We start from the raw sequence: 19,316 nt of genomic DNA, 5'->3' as shown, positions 1-19,316 counted from the left end.
GAAGCTCTAATTTCCTGCCCTTTTGAATAGACTAAACTGTAAAATATATCTTTAAGAGCAAATGGAAAAAGTGATGGTGAGCCATGGACTTACCTCTCAGTGTCTGCACAGAGAAACTGGGTGCTAGAGCACATTGGAAGGCAGTGGGCTGTGTTGCCAAACTGTATGACCATGAAGTTATCAGGACATTCACAGGAAAACCCCTGACCACCAGCTTTTATTAGGCAAAGATGGGAACAGCCACCATTATTGGTGCCACAAGGATTATTAACTGGTAAAATAGAAGAATAAATATTACCATGCTTCGTAAATTCCAAAACACAAAGGTTTCAATCTATGATAGATTCCTTTAATACTGTTTTGAAATCTTAAATGTAAGAGGCTGAAAACTAAAACCTAGATAAGTAGGCATTTCATGAGAGAAATACATGTCATTTCATGTATACAAAATCTATGCTATCAAGCAATGATGTTTTAGAAACAAATTTAAAATTATCCAGTTATTGCTTTTCAAAGAAAGGGCAATTTATAAATGTAAACTAGATGCCTACATTTACTCTGTGCCTTTTATTTCCCTCAGCAAAGGCAAAAGCTGAGTGCACTCAGGGTCCTTTACAACTAGTCCCCAAATAACAGCTGACCCTCTAAATGCAAATCTAATTCTGTTTTCTCACCAAATGGTTGTCTGTATGGATGGTAAACATGGATGTCAAATGGTCTGTGTGTGGTATTCACAAGAACAGTCCTTTCTGATCCATCATATTTATTTCCTTTTTCAACTGTCCTTGTGTTCCAGTCAGTCCAATATATTGTGTCTTCAAAAATTGTTATCGCAAATGGATGAGGTAGAGTCCCATCGTATACCGTGTGACGATGATGTCCATCCAGGTCAGAGTACCTCCACAAAGAAAAATTTGTGCAAAACATTCAGATAAATGCTAAAACTTCTTTCCATCTTTTCTCTTCACATATTATGTATGCTTATGGTCCTTCATTATTGGTGAGCAGAAACATGAAATGTAGAATTGCAGCTTTTTTACACCTTGAAGACAGATCACCATCCTTACCAAATTCATTTGAGTATATGGAGGAAAGTAAAACAGGCTATTTCAGGGAAATAAATGGAATAGAGTAACATCCACTGAAATGTATAGTCCTCCAGAAGCACATTAGCTAGAACAATGAAATTTTGCACATTTATTGCCTTAACAGCGAGTTATTTTTGTCACAAAAGAGACTAGCTTGCCTAGATGATTCAGACTGCTAATAATGAAACGCTGAAAGCAATAATAGGCTTCCTATATTCCTAAATTTTACAAGTCTTTCTGATTTAGGGCTTCCTTTGCTGAGCTATCTTTGACAAGATTTCACATTTTTCTATATCTTCCCCATATATGGGGAAATTATGAAATACAAGAGAGGAGAGAAAGAGAAACATACGTATAATTAACTCACATTTTTAAATAGACATCTCTAATACTTTATCATAGAAAAGGCAACCAGAAGAATTAATAGAGAAGAATCGAAGTAAATACAAACATAAATCTAAATGTCCAGGTAAATATGAATACAAATATGAACACTAACATAATTATGAGTTATTGGTTTCAAAATATTTCAGTATAATGAGTTTCAAAATTTAATTGGTCAGATAACAATTACTTATTTTTACTGCTATTTAGGTGGGAATTTTCCAGTACTAGAACAAATGTATAGATTCTTCTTCATTGACAAAAGAATCCCACTTGCCAACAGGAAATTTCATATCAAACTTATGGGCATTCAGACATCTTCTAAAGGTTTGTATACAACTTATTAGCACATAACTAGTTTAGTTACAGCTCAATTCTCATCTGTAACCAAAAACAAGAGAATCAAAAAATAGAGAATTTATAGTCAATTTTGCTTTGGTTCAGGTTGCATAACTAGACACAGAGAAGTTGCATCTTTTAATTTTTTGACAATTTTCATTGAATGCAGCAACTCGGTTACTGTGTCATCTAATGATCCATATCATCTACTACTCCAGACATTTTGACTCCAATTTTCTATAAAGTCAGTGGGCAGAAGTATGTATTCTTTTCACAGCACCTATAAATTCTCCCACCACAATCTGACATGAGTGATCATTCAGTTGTTTTAGTATTTCCTGTGTACATACTCAATATAATTTAGATGGGCATCTGTCCAGTAGAGCTTGTCATTGGTGTAATCTATGGTAAGTCCATTGGGCCACTCTAACTTTGTAGAGATGATTACAGTCTTCTCCTTGCCATCCATGCCAGCTCGTCCAATATAGGCTCGATCTGCCCAGTCTGTCCAGTAAATCTGTCTGTTCAAATGAATACCTAGAGTTAGGATTTTTGAAGTAAATACTAGAAGCCATGCCTCAAATATAGTATTTCCTGCCACAGAACTAAAGCAGAGATTGAGGAAGAAGAAAGCTAGTATATTTCTTAGTTTAACTGCTACAGCAGACAATTGTGCAATCACAACTGAGTTCAGTCAGCCCCAACACCTACCAAACCATACACACTTCTATCAACCTTTTTAGCCTTGCAATCAGAGCTTTCTAGTCCATATGGAAGCAAATTCCACTTTCAATGGTAGCTGACAGCGATGCATATATATCCACAACAGGCAAGCTATTATTTCTCCTAGGCTGCAAATAAGTACTAACACCACAGAAATCTAAATGTAAACCGCCCAAATTTACTTCAGAGTTTCAGAATAGTGCAAGATTATTTGCAAAATAAAGGAAAAGGACTCTTGGAAGGTCATACCCATATTTTGGATGAACAACAACTGCTCTGGGATACTGAAAGCAGAAAGTATTGTTGGCATCCACACACCGATCCAGCAGTTTTTTCCGGAATCTTCCATCAAGTTCAGAGACATAGAGACAATCTCGGTAGGCATCCACCCAGTACAATTTTCTGAAATATTTGAGAGTTAATTTATTAAATATTATTTCCCCCCCCTTATTTTGCTTCACAGTATCTTTAATTTTTTTTTCTCCTAGAAGCAATGTATCCACTGCAAAGGAACATATACTTCATTGACATCTCCTCTACACCACGCTCCAGGCTGCCCTTTTCACTTCTGTTTTCCTTGTAACCACAAGCAGTGGTGCCAAATTCAAACTTGCAGGTGCCCAGTTGAGTAATAATATGCCATTTGCCTACAAATTCCTGTACCACTCTTCCCTTTCTTTCCTACCAACAACGGCCAGGAGCAGGAAAACAAACATGCAGTGCAATGGACTGTGACCAGGACTGTAAGGCAACTGTTCCATGCTGCCACCTCTGCTATCATCAAAAAGCTAGAAAAGTCCCAAGTAGTTTCACACCCTAATTTAAACTTCACCTTGAATTTTCTAACACTTCTATTACTTTGCCTGGGAATTACACACAGCTGTAAGCCAAGAAATCATACAAGCAGAAGTGATGATTTTTTTTAAAGCATCAAAGCAAAGCATTAAATTCAATTAGAACTACTGCAAAATGCTTTGAAATTCTCTGCAGAGCTGGCCAGCTCCAGCATCTACAGTGTCATTCCAGAAATAGCCCGACAGATATAATTCTGCCTACACCACCCTAAGTAGCACCATTCCCACCAGGGAGGAGGAGAAAACAGTCTTCTCCAACCTGCATCTCATGGCAACTTTTCATCCTCTCTCTGCACAGAAAACAAGGAGGAAAATTCAACCATTGTACTCTTCTTCAGCCTGCCTGGAACACCTAAACAAGAACTGACTGAAGACATAACTAATGGTAGCTGAAATAATTCAAAAGCTATATTAGAAATGAAGCTGTAGGACCAGTTCAGCTAAAATTTGCCTTTTGCTTCATCATCTCTCCATGATTCATAAAGCATTTGTGGCTGCCAGCAACAACATTAATTATTAGTTTAGAGACAAAATGGCTTAAAAATAAAAACTATTACATAGACACAGTCATATAAACACTCTCATATAAGTTCCAAAAGTGACATTTGGAACAATTCTTATTGGTTTACAGTCTGATCCGTGTTATTTAAACTTTTCATACTTATATTACTGCACTTGGAAAGCAAGATGAAACACAGCAAGACCACTGTCAGAGTGGCCACCACATAATGACAGAGGTTCTGGGGCAGTAAATCAGACTACTTTTTGAAACACAGCAGGCAACTAAAAATTTACCATAATGAGATGTGTTTTCCAATTACCTCACCCATATGCCGACCTCCTGACAGAAAATTATGTGGGTCACATTGTTTGAGTGTGTCAGTTAAAGGTACATTTTTTAAGAGCCAAACACACATGCTCTTCACACTGGTAGAGGAGCTAAATTTCATTAAGGCTTACTGTTACTTACTTCACTGGGATCTAGTTACCTGTTACAATATTTTGTTTATGCTGAGTGAAACCTGCATGCCAATCCCAACAACTGCTAGCAAATGATCAATGGGAGAGCAAGTCTGACAGAACCTCAGTATACTACATATCAGAGTAATTTAAGTATTAGATGCTAATAAACAATTTCAGAGCAGTTGTGTAATACTGCATCCACAACCCAAACTATTTCACTACTCATCAGGAATTTCATATGGAGTGAGGAAAAAGCCCTAAGATAAACTTCTTCACACATCATTTCTTCAGTAGCTAAGAAAGACAAAAAATGTGTTTTCTTACCTGCCAACCCAGTCAACAGCGATACCTTCCCCGTTGGGCACATCATCACTTATCACTGTCTCCTTATTTGTCCCATTTAGGAACATTCGTTCAATGACATTCCTCCCCACATCAATCCAGTATAACCTCTTTTCCACCCTGTCAAAGTCCAGTGCCACCACATTTCTCAGTCCTTGCAAAATGAGAGAGTAAGACTGGCCATCTGCTGTGAGATTTCTCAGATAGTAACGGTTGCTAAAAATAAGGTATGGGGAGATATTACTATTTTGCCGGCAACTTTTTCCATCAGGCTCCCGGATATAGCCTGGGGCACACTTACAGATGTAGGAGCCAGCTGTGTTCTCACAAATCTGGCTACATACTGATGGAGTTTCATTGCACTCATCAATATCATCACAAGTCCGTTTATCAGACATAAGTTTGTATCCAGGATGACAAGTACAGTAGAAACTTGTCTGTGTGTCTGTACAGTCATGATCACATCCACTGATTGAAGGGTCACTGCATTCATTTACACCTGGGAAAGGAAAGGAGTTCTATTCAAGGAGCCAGCTAGCGGAGTAATAGTGCAGTCACTTTCCAATGCACTCTGTCTCTCTCTCCTTGCTACCACCTGAAAATGCTGAATGTGGATGTGGGCTGCTGTAATAAAGGAAAAAAGTAAAAAACACAATCTAATATAAAATTATTCTACCACCTCAGAAGTCTGTCACAAAACATCGAGTGCAAAGTATGGGCTATGGCATATTTTGGAAATGCAAGGGCAATGCGTAACAATGTATGAAATACATTTTGTTTGTATCATGAGCTCATCAACACAGTCAGTTAAAGCAGCACATGATAAGTATGACTTAACTAAAGCAAAAACATTTAAAAGTTACATTTCTTATAATTTTAATTTTTGAGGAACAGCCATGGAATAGATATGATTGGAATTAAGGAATTGTCTTAAGAGTGTATTTTATCAAAGGTGCCTAAGATTTTTACATGAGACAGTACAAATAAACATATACATACCACATCCTTTTTCATCACTGTTATCTAAGCAATCATCCAACCGATTGCAGACTTTAACCAGCTCAATGCAGTTTCCATTGTCACATTTAAAATGATGGGGAGAGCAAGTCGCTTCTGGCGTACTACAGAGATGTTCCAGCTCATCAGACTCATCACCACAGTCATTATCCCCATCACAGACGTAGGCTTTGGAAATGCAGCGCCCATTCTGACAAGTAAACTGGTGCTGTTGACACGGTTCATAGATGCATCCTCTTTCATCACTGCTGTCACCACAGTCATTCCGCCTATCACACCTGAAGAAGAATGAACACTGTCTTCAAATATAAGAAGGCAATCACTGTCTTCAGGGCAGATGAATATATACACTCTCCCAATTTCCAAAGAAGGTTGATATTTTTAGCTCCCATAGAAAAGACTTTCAGAAACTGGGGTGATACTGTATAGTCTGATCTTGTGAGTCCTGCTAATATTCCCTGTGTGCATTACAAGCTAGACAGAATCACCCCAGGAGCGGTTACTAGTGACAATAAGAAGGATTAAATGCTAATGGTGAGCAATAGGAATATTAACAGAAAATTCTACAGCATTTTCAAGTCAAAGCTAATGCACAAATGCAGAGCAGATAAACAGTTTCATTACAACATATAATTCTAATTACAACTAAATGGTGTGAAAAAAAGGTTGAATTAGCTCCTTCACAATTAGCAATTTTGAGAATCTCTACAGCTGCTGGGAAGTCACAAACCTGTATGTGTTACGGATGCACAAGCCATTACTACAGGTAAACTCATTTTCTGTGCAAGATCTTCGTGTGCAGTTCTGGTGTTCATCAAGAGCATCACTGCAGTCAGCATCACCATCACAGACCCATGCCCGAGGAATGCATCTCCTGAGCGGGGGTCGATTGTTGGCACAAGTGAACTCTGCTGCTGTGCAGTTGCGGTTTGCTGAAGGAAAAGCACATCCACTAACCAAGTTATACTCTGTGTGTGTGACACCCTCCTCCCCCAGCCACACAAGCAGCTTGGATATCCACTCATAATCCACAACAGAGCCATGTCCTGCTGCACATGCAGAGACAGATATCACTGTATCTTCTCACTGACAAAACTGCACATTGCCTTTCGTAGAGGCTGAGTGGGAGCTAAAGCATTCCTTAGGCAATCCTGACATGTGCAGAAATCTGCCTCTTACTGGATTCTCAAATAAACTTTTTCAGCAGATTTTCTGGGAGCTGAACAGCCTCTATTTCCTATTTTGTTCAAGGTATTCTGTGCTCCAGGGAGCAAGCAGAAGTAGAAATATTACAGTTAATAAGGGCAAGGACTACAAGTATAACCAGCTATTCTTGAAAGAATCAAGAAGCAGGACCAGTCTTGGTGAACCCCCTTCCCTTCCTTCACCTTCTGAACAGATACACTTATTTTGTTCACCAGTTTTTAAAGATTTTAAGCCACAAACATGTGGTTAATATGCACAAGATGTGGTGCATGATCACTAGGGAGTACCTCCACTGAAGCTGCTCCAGCTGCCCAGATCATACACACAACCCAGGTTAACTATATCTCCATTTCAACTCAACAATTCAAAGAATAATAACTGCAAAATTAAAACAATGGGTTTTTTTGGTTTTTTTTTACTAGTAAAATATTCAATTTTGATTCAATATCATGAAAAGGAAGGTATAGAAAACTGTACCTCATGCTTAATGTGCACCTTTATGGGGTAGAAAAATAGGCAGTGAGTGAGAGTTTGGGGGTTGGTTGTTTTCTAAAAAACATCTGCAGGACAAAATGCAGTATCTACTTGCATTAACCACCTACCACAATTATGTCTTTGATCCTCATCGCTCATATCCCCGCAATCATTATCACCATCACAGATCCACGTTGCTGGGATACATCTGCCATCATCACATCTGAACTGGTCACTTGAACAAGTCTGCATTTGGGGCACTTAAAAATGAACACAATCCTATGCTTGTTAAACTAACCTGCACTGCCATGAAATCTACTGAGGACTATTTCAGGCAGAAGCTTAGGACAGTGAAACGTAAAATCAAAGCTTAATTGTAAAATAGTTAACGTATAAGATGCAAAACATTTTCTTAAGCTAAAGATGCAAGTCCAATAATGTGCAAAGCAAACCAAAGAACAATCTTGCCTTGTGTTATTCTTACTTTTACAATGAGAATAATAACTATGTTATAATATCAATTGTCAGTGAGTTCAGTTAGCTCCTTCTCTTCTTCCCTGGATATCACTGTCCTTTTTTTTCACCTCCTACCCTACTCCTCTGCTTATTCCCATCAGTTTCCACTGTACATACAGGATTTATTTACTGTAATGCTATGATACCCATTTACTGTGTCAACACCATTGCCCTCTGCATCCCGCATTCCTTTTTTCCCCAAATGTAATACTGCATGGACACTTTCTGTACAGTATGACATCTGCTTCTACATGCAAAACAATACCAAAATACTTGCTGTTTTTTGCCATTTGATTCACTACCATCATAGTCTTACAGGGATAGGAGGTTATACATTAAGAGTATTACAAACAATCAGTTGTCGCAACTAAAACCTTCATATTTCATACACAGCTTTAAGGATTTAAAACTCAAATTACTCAGTGACTCAGATTAGCAAGAGTGAATAAAACCCAGAAGATACTTATTTTCCACCTTGTCTGGATTAAAGCTTCTGCCTACAAGACAAAGAATTGATTTGCCATAACCCATCATGTTGTATCTTCTGAGTGCAGACTTACCACAAGAGGCAGGCTCATCAGAGCCATCAGCACAATCTATTCCTTGATCACAATACCAATGGGCAGGAATACAACGTCCCGATGTACAACGAAACTCACTATTTGTGCAAGTCAGAGACACTGGAAGAAAAAACCTATGCATGACTTCTTTTTTTCCTGCTACCTTTCCAACTTGTTTTAAGTTGCTTTTGAGTCCATGTTATGCAAAATATATTACAGTCCCCAAAACAGAAAGAGAAAAAATTTTGCTAGGAAGGATGTCTTTTCCCAGCCTCTATGGAAAGAGTTCATTGTACAAACCAGCTTGATATTGGTATGTAAAAGAATGTGATTGATTTTCTCCCTGGGCATACGTATGAGCTAGTAAGCAGACAGAATTTGCCCTGGAAATAAGATTGCATGCAGCAACTGTACATATATTCTACATTTATGCTTGAGATTTGTGCACAGGAAAATGACCACATTCCAGTGTACTCATTTCTCCAGTGCTCAAACCAGGCATAACAGACTTGGTGCTCTACAGGAAATCAAAATGTGCACTAAGGAAGTAATATCTCATGGTAGAGAATTCTCCTCCTAGCAATTTTTCTTCACTTGCTGGTAGGAATCTTTCCTTACTGGCAGTGAAGAACAAACCATAACACTGAGTAGTTCCAGCTCAGCATGCTGCAAGTACTCTCTGCACTTCAGCCAAGCCCCTTGACCCTGGCATGTATAAAGGGTTTTGACAATTTCTTCAGCAGTTACCAATACTTTCCTGTACCCTCTGATGGTTTCAAAATACCAGAAGGATTAAGTCTGGCCTTTTAAGTTGTTCTTCCCTGTGCCTTTAATGATGGAAAACAGACAGTTAACTATTTCTCATTAACATCTTGGTGTTTCTTTCATCTCTCATTCCCTCTCTCCCTCTTCCTCGCCCTTCACCACTTCTCAATTTATGTAATTCAGCAGGGACATAAACAGTAGAAGGGATAAAGCACACCTTTGACAAGTAGAACAAGGCTCACTATAGCGAAATATTCTTGACACATTGGTGTCCATAGACAAAAGGTGCCACATTTTGGCTACAAAAATTAAACCCACATTTTAGAAAAACTGTGGCAGTTAGTTCAAGGCACATACCTTTAGAAAAAACAGTGAAAGCAAAAACAATCTACTCAGGCAATACTAAAACTAAATCATGACCTGAAAATATCAATTATGTTTTCCAAATTGATCCATAGTATTTCATATGGGAAAACTACTACCTAACTTCTACCTAATAAAAATGTCCTAGCAAATTTAATCTAGTTTGTAATTAAGGCTGATTGAAAACTAGGCATTTCCATATCCTAACTGGAAGATACAATAAATCATATGCTAAATCATAACCTCATGAAAGAGCTAAAAGAAATTTGGGACCATAGACAAATTAATTTGGTTAGAAGGAAGAATATTCTAATGTTAAAGTTATTGAAAAAGACAGCTCTCTATAATACTTAAGTGCCAAACACCTTGTAAGATAATAAAAATACAGACCAAAATAAGCAAAAGGAACAATCCTCAAATGCTATATTAAAACTCTGAAAAAATGTTTAATCTTTTTTATTAGATAAAAGCATTGTTCAGATAATTATAAGATAATAGTATTATGTACATATAACTTCAGTATTACAAAAGTAGATGTTTTGAGAACAGTTTGAGTTATATTAAAAGAAAAGAGCAGTGGAATAAATTACAGAACTGTCAGAGAAGTAACAAAGGCCCTTTAACTCTCTTAACTTACCACAGTGAGTTGGACTCTCATCACTCATATCTCCACAGTCATTATCACCATCACACAAGTACGTTCGAGGAATGCAAATATTTGTGCTTTGACATTTTGTAAAACCAGACTGGCATGTACGCTCCGCTTTAAGGAGGGAGGAAAAAAGCAGAAGTGCTTTAAAGCTATTTTAAATACTGCTGTGCTGTTATTTTCATGAACTGCAAAAGTAGCCAATATTGAACTAATCACGGTTTACATCTTAAAGAAAACAAACATAACTGATAACTTTTATAAGGCGTATAATTTTAAACTATGCCATTATGGGATCCCAATATACACTCCTGATTATTAAATATAGTATAATTACTATAGCATGACACAAAGTAAAAGGCCATTGTCAAATTCCAGGTTAATCCTGCAAAAACATAAACCCTCAATCCAAGTTATCAGAAATAGTATTTTTGAAATGCATGGAATTATTTACAAGAATTAACATTACATACTGCATGAGCATTTGTTGCTTCAAGGCAGACTACTTACAGCAACATTTAATATGTAATATCTTAGGGTGTTCCAGAACATGATTTTCAACTCTATTTGCTTCAAACAACACTAAACAGTACCTGTAATGTAAATTTTAAAAACTTTTGTCCTTCTTACTGGTTTTGTCAGATTTCTTCACATAAAACCACATTTCCCTCTTCCTTTGTCTAGAGAGTCAGACACCAACAGGCACTAGATACTAAGGCTCAACTTACGACAATTCCTCTCATCTGATGTGCCATTGTCATAACAGTTGTTTACTCCATTGCAGACATACTGAAGGGATATACACCTTCCATTATTGCAAGTAAATTCCGTGTGGGAGTCACAGGTTCGGAACAAGCAGCCAAGCTCATCGCTGTTATCTCCGCAGTCATTGTAGTGATCGCAGCGGTAATGATACGGTACGCATCGGCCATTGCCACAGGTGAAAGCTGTTGGCTGACAAGTATGGAAAGCTGCAGAAAATAAAAAGAAAAAAAAAAGTGGATAAAATGTAATCTAAGTTCTCTGACAAAGTAACAAGCAAAATCACAATATTTTTACCTGCCAGGGCAAACACAGCTGCAAAACGGACTGCATGAAAAGTAAAATACATATTTAAATTAAAAAATTAGAAATTGGCTATACATGACAAAAAATTCAATACTACAATGCTTCTGGATTCGAAAGCAAACCACTAATCTTTCAGACCTAAAATCTATGAGCAAGCAAGGGATCGTTTCTAAACTACAGCCATAAGATCAATGATCATAAAGCCATAAAGCTGACAGAGACTACAGAACAGGCAAGACAGAGTATCCTTTCTAAAGCAGTTATTTTAAATGCTTACCACACACACTTTCCAACTCATCACTGCCATCACCACAATCATTGTCATTGTCACATTTCCACCGCTCAGAGATACAATGTCCATTAAGGCACGTGAAGAAACCAGTATCACACCTGGTACCATTATCCACAATACAGTGCTTGTTGTTATTGGCTAAATACCAGCGACCTTCAGAGGGGCACTGACATTCTGCACCAGCTGGACCTAAATTTATGTTTGACAGTTTAAAAAAATAAAAATAGGACATAACAAAAAGGAAACAAATTTAACATTGATGTTTTATATAGATTTCCATGAAAGTGTTCACAGTTGTAACACTGGAAAAGGCAAAACAATTTTCATAATTCCTATACAATCTATTTGCTTAGATAGTAGTGACTTAGCCAGACTTTTATCTCAGTTAAGCATATGCAAACCCATTAAAACGCACAACAGTTATTTCAGAGTTCCTTAGAGGAACTGAGATCAGAATTTGGAGTATCTTAGTACTTGCTTGTTGTCCAAATGCCTTTTTACTGGCAGCAAGATGGCATGTGATGCTTTCAAATATCACAGTTATCCACTGAGACTTTATCCCTCAAAATCAAAACAGGTGTTCAAAATTTCTTGCAACAGACAAACTGCTCTTCTCAAAATTAATGAGAAGTTTGAGTTGTTTTCAGGCAAGATAGATCTTTAATGGTATTTAAGATGCTACAAATGAAAACAGGCACTGAATTACTTTTTCAAAGTCAAGAATCATAACTTCCAAAAATCTACAACACATGAAACAGCTCTATAACACTTATGTAAAGAAATAGCAACCATAAATTTTTAGAATGTCTTGTAGGAAACATCTGATTAGTAAGAGCATATACTCTTAAGGTAAGCATATCCTGCAACACTCACTTCATATCTCATCCAAGGAAAGTTTAAACCCCAGAAAACAATGGTTTGGTTTAAGTTTGGTTTAAGAGAAACCCATAATTTTCACTTGTGAGGATTCTCAGACACAACCCCTAGGTGTGTTGGTGAAACACCATGATCTTAAATGGCAATTATTTTGATTGCATTTATAAATAAAATAGATACTAAAAAATTGTGAACACTAAGAAATATTTCAACTGTCCCCATGTGACTAGAATTGTTATAGTCTAAACTCTAATACAGCCAAGAGTAATAGCTTGCAGTCATCAAGCATAACAGCTTACCTGGCGCACAGATGTGACTGCAGCCACCATTGAACTGGTTGCAAGGGTTCATACACTGCTGCTGCTTACTCTTTGCCCAGACATGAATATCCATTGGTCTTTGTGGAAGATTCATGATCATTACAATCTGATCTGAACCATCATACTTATTAGCTCTGTAAATGCTTCGTGTGTTCCAGTCTGTCCAATATATGTGCTGATCAAACACTGTCATTGCAAATGGATGCAGAGCAGTGCTAACAATGACCTCACGATTTGTACCAGTGAGAGTGCATCTCTCAATCTTCTGCCTACAAAAACAAATAAATTATAATATCTTAAAGAAGTCTTTTAACTTATGTATAAAACCACGCCCTAACTAGTCTGGCAACTGACATCCAGCACTTCAGTAGTGTTCACCAATATCTTGGGTGCTGCTTATGTTCCCCCAACTCCATTAACTAGAGTTTGAAACAGAAAAGTGTACGTTCCATTTGACATGCTAAATTCCTCTTAACAGAGACATCCCATTACAAGTGTCTTGACCTCCTGCATGCAGATAAATCCAACAGCCTCCTTCTTCCCAGAAGATTCCATAGAGACACAGGCCATGGGATTTATATTACACTACAGAGAACACTCTTCTCATACAACAGTCTGAAAAATAACTTCTATACTGAAGGAATCAGAGGGGAAAGATCTGACTGCTGCAGTGGTTTCTCCGAGACCATGGGTAAATTTGAATGGTGAGAAAATGAAACAATTTTTTAAAACTTTCCTGCTGATGGAAGAAATTCTGTGGCATAAATTCAAGGGTAGAGCTCTGCCTGGTAGGCAACAGGAAGAATATCAGGCCAAATTCCACAGGTGATAGGCATTAACTATGAGCAATGCATACTGTAAAATGTGTACTGCGACTGTATTTTTTGGAGAAGACACTTATGAAAGTCCTGAATTGCATGTAAGACAAACAAACTGACAGCAGGTGCAAGTGTATAAAGCAGAGAACAAAATCTACACTGTGACTTAATATAACTTCTTATTGCACAATAGTTTCACAGCAATATTAAAATTTGACATTTCATTGCTATTAAGCAACTCCTAACATTCTATAATGTCATGTACCAAATTCAACTGAAATGCTGAAAACCAGCTAAGAAATGAGGAAAAATAAATAGAGCCATTAAAATATTAACTAAATGTAAACCATCAAGTATGTTTTCAATACATACAGATTTGCATCAGCCCAGTACAGCTGCTGTTCTTCATAGTCCAGGGTCAGTCCATTTGGCCATACCAAGTTTGTGCTCACAATGGGTGTTCTGAAGTTTCCTCCAAGTGTAGCTCGTTCAATCTTTGCATTTGAACTCCAGTCAGTCCAGTACATATACCTGTCAATAACATAATTATATTTTCATAAAACAAAACTCACAAACTCTGCTTTTGGTGGTATTTCCACCCTCATGTCTCTTACTTAAGTGTGCATTGCAAAACTACAAGAAAATATCTTCTTCCTCTATTTTGGCTCGCATTGACAAGGGAGTCTTCTAGAGGGATCACTGGGGTCCACTGCAGTGAACTTCAGAAAATTTTTTCCAGCTCCTATGTGAATCCACTAAAGTCAATTAATCTCTTTCTTATCTTTCTTAATTATAACACAGCATAACTGGTAATGAAATTAAAAGCACAGTATCATACAGTAATGTCCCCATCCTCTCAGGAAATGTTGATACAGAAACAAGAATTCTTCTGAAGCATTCAAGGAATACAACAGAAAAAGGGTTAGGGTTATAGAAGTCTCTGACAGTCTTTGTCAAGGTCTAAATTGTACTTGCACCTGCAGTCAAAACAAAGTTCAACACATACCCTCTGCAGGGATCTAATACAATGGCTCTTGGCCGTGGCACACGGGCGATCACAGTGCGGTTTGATCCATCCACAGCCATTGAGCTGATGGTCTGATTAAGATAGTCACTGCAGTAAACTCTGTTGTTGATCCAGTCAAAGGCTATGCCATCTGGAGTCCCCAAGTCTTAGGCACATGCAAGCAAAAACACACAAAAGCTCAGCATGGTTTCCTGAGATACTTCAGCACTCTTCATCTATTATAATTTGGCTACACTGAAGACTTCTTTGAAATGCCATTGGCACCAGTGCAAATCTGTCCATTTGAAAAACTGGAGTAGTAATACTTGGGAATCAGGCAGACCTGGCTATACAATAGTTTTACAAAGACATTTCCCTCACAGGAAATGAGGGAATGCTATTCTTCATGTAGCAGGAATCCTGGTTGCTATTCTTCATGTAGCAGGAATCCTCCCTCACTCCATTATATTAATTTATTACATTTAATTTTAATTTATTATGTATCATTTTATATACAGAATAATATCTATCCAGTTTTATATTTCCATATCATTGGGATCAAAAGATAAAAATAAGAAATAAGAATAAGAATCTGAAATAAGAATATCAGAAAAGGAAAAAATGAGAAAGAAAAAATATAATTTTATTAGATATCTTAACTAAGTGGTTGACCTTGACCTTTAGCATAAAAATACCTGTTGGGATAGTGGTAGGTGCTGCAGGTCATTTTTTAAAAATATCTGACTACTTTGTGCTATATTTCAGTGCACTTACCAGATGCAACTACAGTTGGGGAGCTAATTCCTGAGTAAATACTAACATAACTGATTCTTCCTGTTCCTGAAGGGTAACTTTGTGTAAAATATATTCGGTTGTTTATGCTGTCAAAATCCAGGGCCACAGCAGTTCTTAACACATTGACTGGGCGGAAGGGAGGACTGTGGTTTTCAGGATCTAGGTGGATACTTCTGAGGCCATTTTCAAGAGCAAAAATCAGGTAATCATCTGTTGAAATGGAACATCTCTTCCCATCACTGTCTAGTGTTCCAAAGGCACAACCACATTTCGGTGTCTGAAGGTCAGGGAGAGCAAAACAGAGGTGAGAACAACCTCCATTGTTGTCCAAACAAGGATTGTTGTTGACATCAAGGGGAGAACGTGACTGGAAATTACTGTTGTAAATTGTAACATCCCTTAGCCAATTAATGTTATCTCTTATTACTGTTGGCTGATCAGTATTGCCTGGCTGCTTGCTGGCTTGGAAGACTTTTTTCAGGTTTCGATCCACCCAGATCATGGAATTGCCAAAGATAGTGATACCATATGGAGTTGGATAGCGACTGCCATAACGCACAATTTCAACATCACCACCATCGGGCTGAATTCTTGCAATCATATCTAAGGAATCGTCCACCCAGTAAACGTAGCCATTGCTGTGATCTATGGCCAACCCACGAGGTGTGACAATGCCCTCAGACACAAGAACTGTTCTGTTGGTGCAGTCAAGAAATGCACGTTCGATCTTTGGATTTTGCCCATAATCAGCCCAGAAGAGATATCTGTTTTTTGGGTCAACTACTATGTGCCTTGGCATGTCTATGGTAGTTTTCAGAAGCACACGACGATATGTTGTGTTTAAACGCAAAACTTCTATAAAAGTCTCTGTGAGGAAGGCATTTGTAAAATAAAGATTTCCTGTATACAAAAACCAAAACAAAACAAATCAGAAAAGCAAAAGAGAAAGTTAATATCAGCATCAACACCTGAGAAACACAAGTTGGTAAAATACTGAACCACAAAATGAATAGCCATATGTTAGTACTTGGAAGCATAAGGTATTTGCCTACCATCAGATGAATTAGAAAGAAGCAACCAAACTGACAGTAGTCAATTAATTTCTAAATACTCATGGATGGCCATGGGTATCAGTAGTACAGTTGCCTTTTAAAACACGCAACTATGAAATCCATGTTATGGCACAAGACTGTATACAGAAACTAAATTAAGTGTTTACAGCAGATGATTATCCTAAAACTCATCCCAACAAGCCTATCAATCAACTGAAGAACTTTTGCAAAACACATATACAGTACATATATATATATATATATATATATATATATACACAAAACTAAAGTATTAATGGTAATTGTTGATTAATACTTTCTGAAGAGTTAATATTTTAATTAATCTCTAATATGTTTAAATAGGAACAGGAAGTGCACATGTGGAAATTATAGATCAAAGATAAATATTTCTTCTGCGTTTTTTACTTTTCATTATAACTTATGTGTACACAGCAATCTGAGGGTAGATAAAAAGTCCTTTCTTATTTACAATGTCATAAGACAGGTTTTGTGCATTCTTCTCTGGTACGTGCTTTCACAATGGGAGTTCACAGCTACGTACAAATGTACAGACAAGAACAGAGGCCTAAGACAAATATTAAAGCATCAGGAGAGAAAAAGGTCTTGAAATCTTCTCTGATAAACTTTCACCTTTACAGATATATATAAATAAACATAAGAGCCATTCATTACTTCCTCTTATTTTAAAATCAGTCAATTAAACCACAAGCTAGAACCATGGTACTTCCATTCAAAATAGTTCCATTAGAATCTGCTTATGTTAGCCTAAAATTTTTATAATATGTAAAGAATAACATTCTCCTAAATTCAGCTGTGCTTACCTGCTACCCAGTCAATTGCAATGCCACGGATCCCATTTCGCCCTATTCCATTTGTAACAACATTTCTAAAATAAGAACCATCAGGTTTAATTTTACGTATTGCATTCTGAGAAGAAACTGTGCTACTGAAGTCACACCAGAAAATGAAACCAGAAGGCATGTGAACATCCACATGAAGTGCATTTCGTCCTGAAATATTTTGAAAAGTATTAGTTAATGATTTTTTATAGAAACTATATTCTTTAAAGTATGTGCTATGCTAGAAAGAAATGCCAAAATACCAGGCATGACAAGATATTTTCCTATTATAATATTCACATACCTCTTCCTGCCAGTGGTACCATGGCTTCAGAGTGATCTGATGTGTCTAAACTAAATCCCTTAATTGCAGAGAGCATGGAAACAACTACAAATGAACTGTATGAGGAACAGGTTCTGTTATCAGGATTTAGCTGAAAGCCAGTAGCACAGGCACAGGTGAATAATCCACCAGGTACAGGCAGACAAAGCTGCTGGCACACTCCAATATTATTACTGCAGCCATTTGTGGAACCAGCAGAATCTGCAAAAGACATACATGGCAAAACAAAAATCTCAACTGTATCATCACAAACACCCATAGATATACACCCAAATGCATATAGTTGTATAGTATTAACAATCAGCTGACAAAAATAAAGATGCTAATCAGAATACATTTTAGCAGAGATGTGATAGCAATGGGTTTACTGGCCTCTTGTCATCTAAGATCAATGGGGCCAACAGCCAGATAAAACAAATTTGAAGCTAAAGTAACAAAATAGTCAACACGACCTTAGTAAAACTACATGAGCCAGTAGATGTCTTAGCTAGATGGTGGAGCATCTCTTTACCAAAAACAGGCAAAATGCTGCTGACACTTTTCCTGCAAGCCGAATCAAAGCATATCCTTTGAAAGATCAACCATTCGGTCTCTAAGGAAAGTTCGCGTTTTTGCAAGTTGAATATCCTGAAACATGTCTCTACAAATACTCACTGTCTCTGTAATACACTCGTAGGCTCTTCAGTCTTGGGACATTATCTCTCAGTACGACTTTGTTTGCACCAGTGGCCTTGTCAACTCGTTCAATTACTTCATAATCTCGATCAGTATAGTACAGAAAGGTACCATACACAGCAACTCCCCAGGGATGAGAAAGATGAACCACCAGAGTCACACGATTTGTACCATCCAAATTGCCTCTCTCAACCTAAGAAATCATTTTAAAGATTAGGATTATATTTCCTATAGCAACAGTTCAGTGTTATAATATAAAACAAAAATGCAATGCATGATACTAAAATCTCTCTTGTGCGTGAAATCTTTAGGTACAAGGTAGGAAGAAGAAAAGGCAAGCAGTATGTGATTTCTGATCTTATACTTTTGATGGTATTTAATAACAACTATCCAGATTTTGCTTGGTCCTGCAACTCCCATTTATAAGAGAAAACTGAAGTAACTGAATCACTCATGTGAACCATAGATGCACCGACAGGTAAAGAAGCAATTATTAAAAATACATCTCCTACCATTCCTGTGCTTGTGACAGCCCAGTACAACTTTTGTTCCTTAATGTCAATGGTAAGAAACTCCACATGGTCCAGGTTGCCAGTGAAGAGGGTTTGTATGCCTGAGCCATCCATGTTTGCACTGGCAATCTTTGCTGGGACTCCACTGTCAGTTCCCTGGTCTGTCCAGTACAGCTTCCTGTAAGACACATTAGCAGATCTGTTAGCAAAAGTGGCAAGAGAAATCAGTGGACCAGAGTCGCTTGAGCATACGCTTAAAACCGATTCCTCTGTCAGTCAAACACTTCAGCACATGCTGAACACAACTCACATTGAATCAAACCACAATTAAAAAGAGCTTATTTGAGAAGGAGAAGAGTGCTTGTTCTCTCGACAAAGAGAAACACCTACTTCTCTTGAAAGAGAGGAATGCCTCTTAAATAATTTTTAGAAATCCATAACCTTGCCTATTTCATC

General features: G+C 37.4%; 1 protein-coding gene across 2 annotated transcripts in view; it reads right to left on the bottom strand.

Moving 5' to 3' along the window:
• The window catches only part of LRP2 (LDL receptor related protein 2), a 111,702-nt gene that overhangs the window by 29,477 nt on the left and 62,909 nt on the right, over window positions 1–19,316 (bottom strand). For both annotated transcript variants that reach the window (XM_030952221.1, XM_030952222.1), the window contains 20 exons: window positions 18,861–19,038; window positions 18,328–18,541; window positions 17,635–17,874; window positions 17,313–17,501; window positions 15,398–16,318; window positions 14,624–14,789; window positions 13,990–14,148; window positions 12,779–13,068; window positions 11,589–11,792; window positions 10,972–11,214; window positions 10,232–10,357; window positions 8,467–8,586; window positions 7,519–7,650; window positions 6,441–6,642; window positions 5,693–5,988; window positions 4,676–5,192; window positions 2,784–2,936; window positions 2,162–2,332; window positions 675–898; window positions 94–271 (listed from right to left, as the gene is read on the bottom strand). In XM_030952221.1, coding sequence (XP_030808081.1) covers window positions 94–271; window positions 675–898; window positions 2,162–2,332; window positions 2,784–2,936; window positions 4,676–5,192; window positions 5,693–5,988; window positions 6,441–6,642; window positions 7,519–7,650; window positions 8,467–8,586; window positions 10,232–10,357; window positions 10,972–11,214; window positions 11,589–11,792; window positions 12,779–13,068; window positions 13,990–14,148; window positions 14,624–14,789; window positions 15,398–16,318; window positions 17,313–17,501; window positions 17,635–17,874; window positions 18,328–18,541; window positions 18,861–19,038 — 4,923 coding nt within the window. The remainder of the gene's footprint in view (window positions 1–93; window positions 272–674; window positions 899–2,161; window positions 2,333–2,783; window positions 2,937–4,675; window positions 5,193–5,692; window positions 5,989–6,440; window positions 6,643–7,518; window positions 7,651–8,466; window positions 8,587–10,231; window positions 10,358–10,971; window positions 11,215–11,588; window positions 11,793–12,778; window positions 13,069–13,989; window positions 14,149–14,623; window positions 14,790–15,397; window positions 16,319–17,312; window positions 17,502–17,634; window positions 17,875–18,327; window positions 18,542–18,860; window positions 19,039–19,316) is intronic.

Source organism: Camarhynchus parvulus, chromosome 7 (assembly GCF_901933205.1).
Source record: "Camarhynchus parvulus chromosome 7, STF_HiC, whole genome shotgun sequence".
NCBI classification, from domain to species: Eukaryota; Metazoa; Chordata; class Aves; order Passeriformes; family Thraupidae; genus Camarhynchus; species Camarhynchus parvulus.
This window is presented reverse-complemented; position numbering and strand designations above follow the sequence as displayed.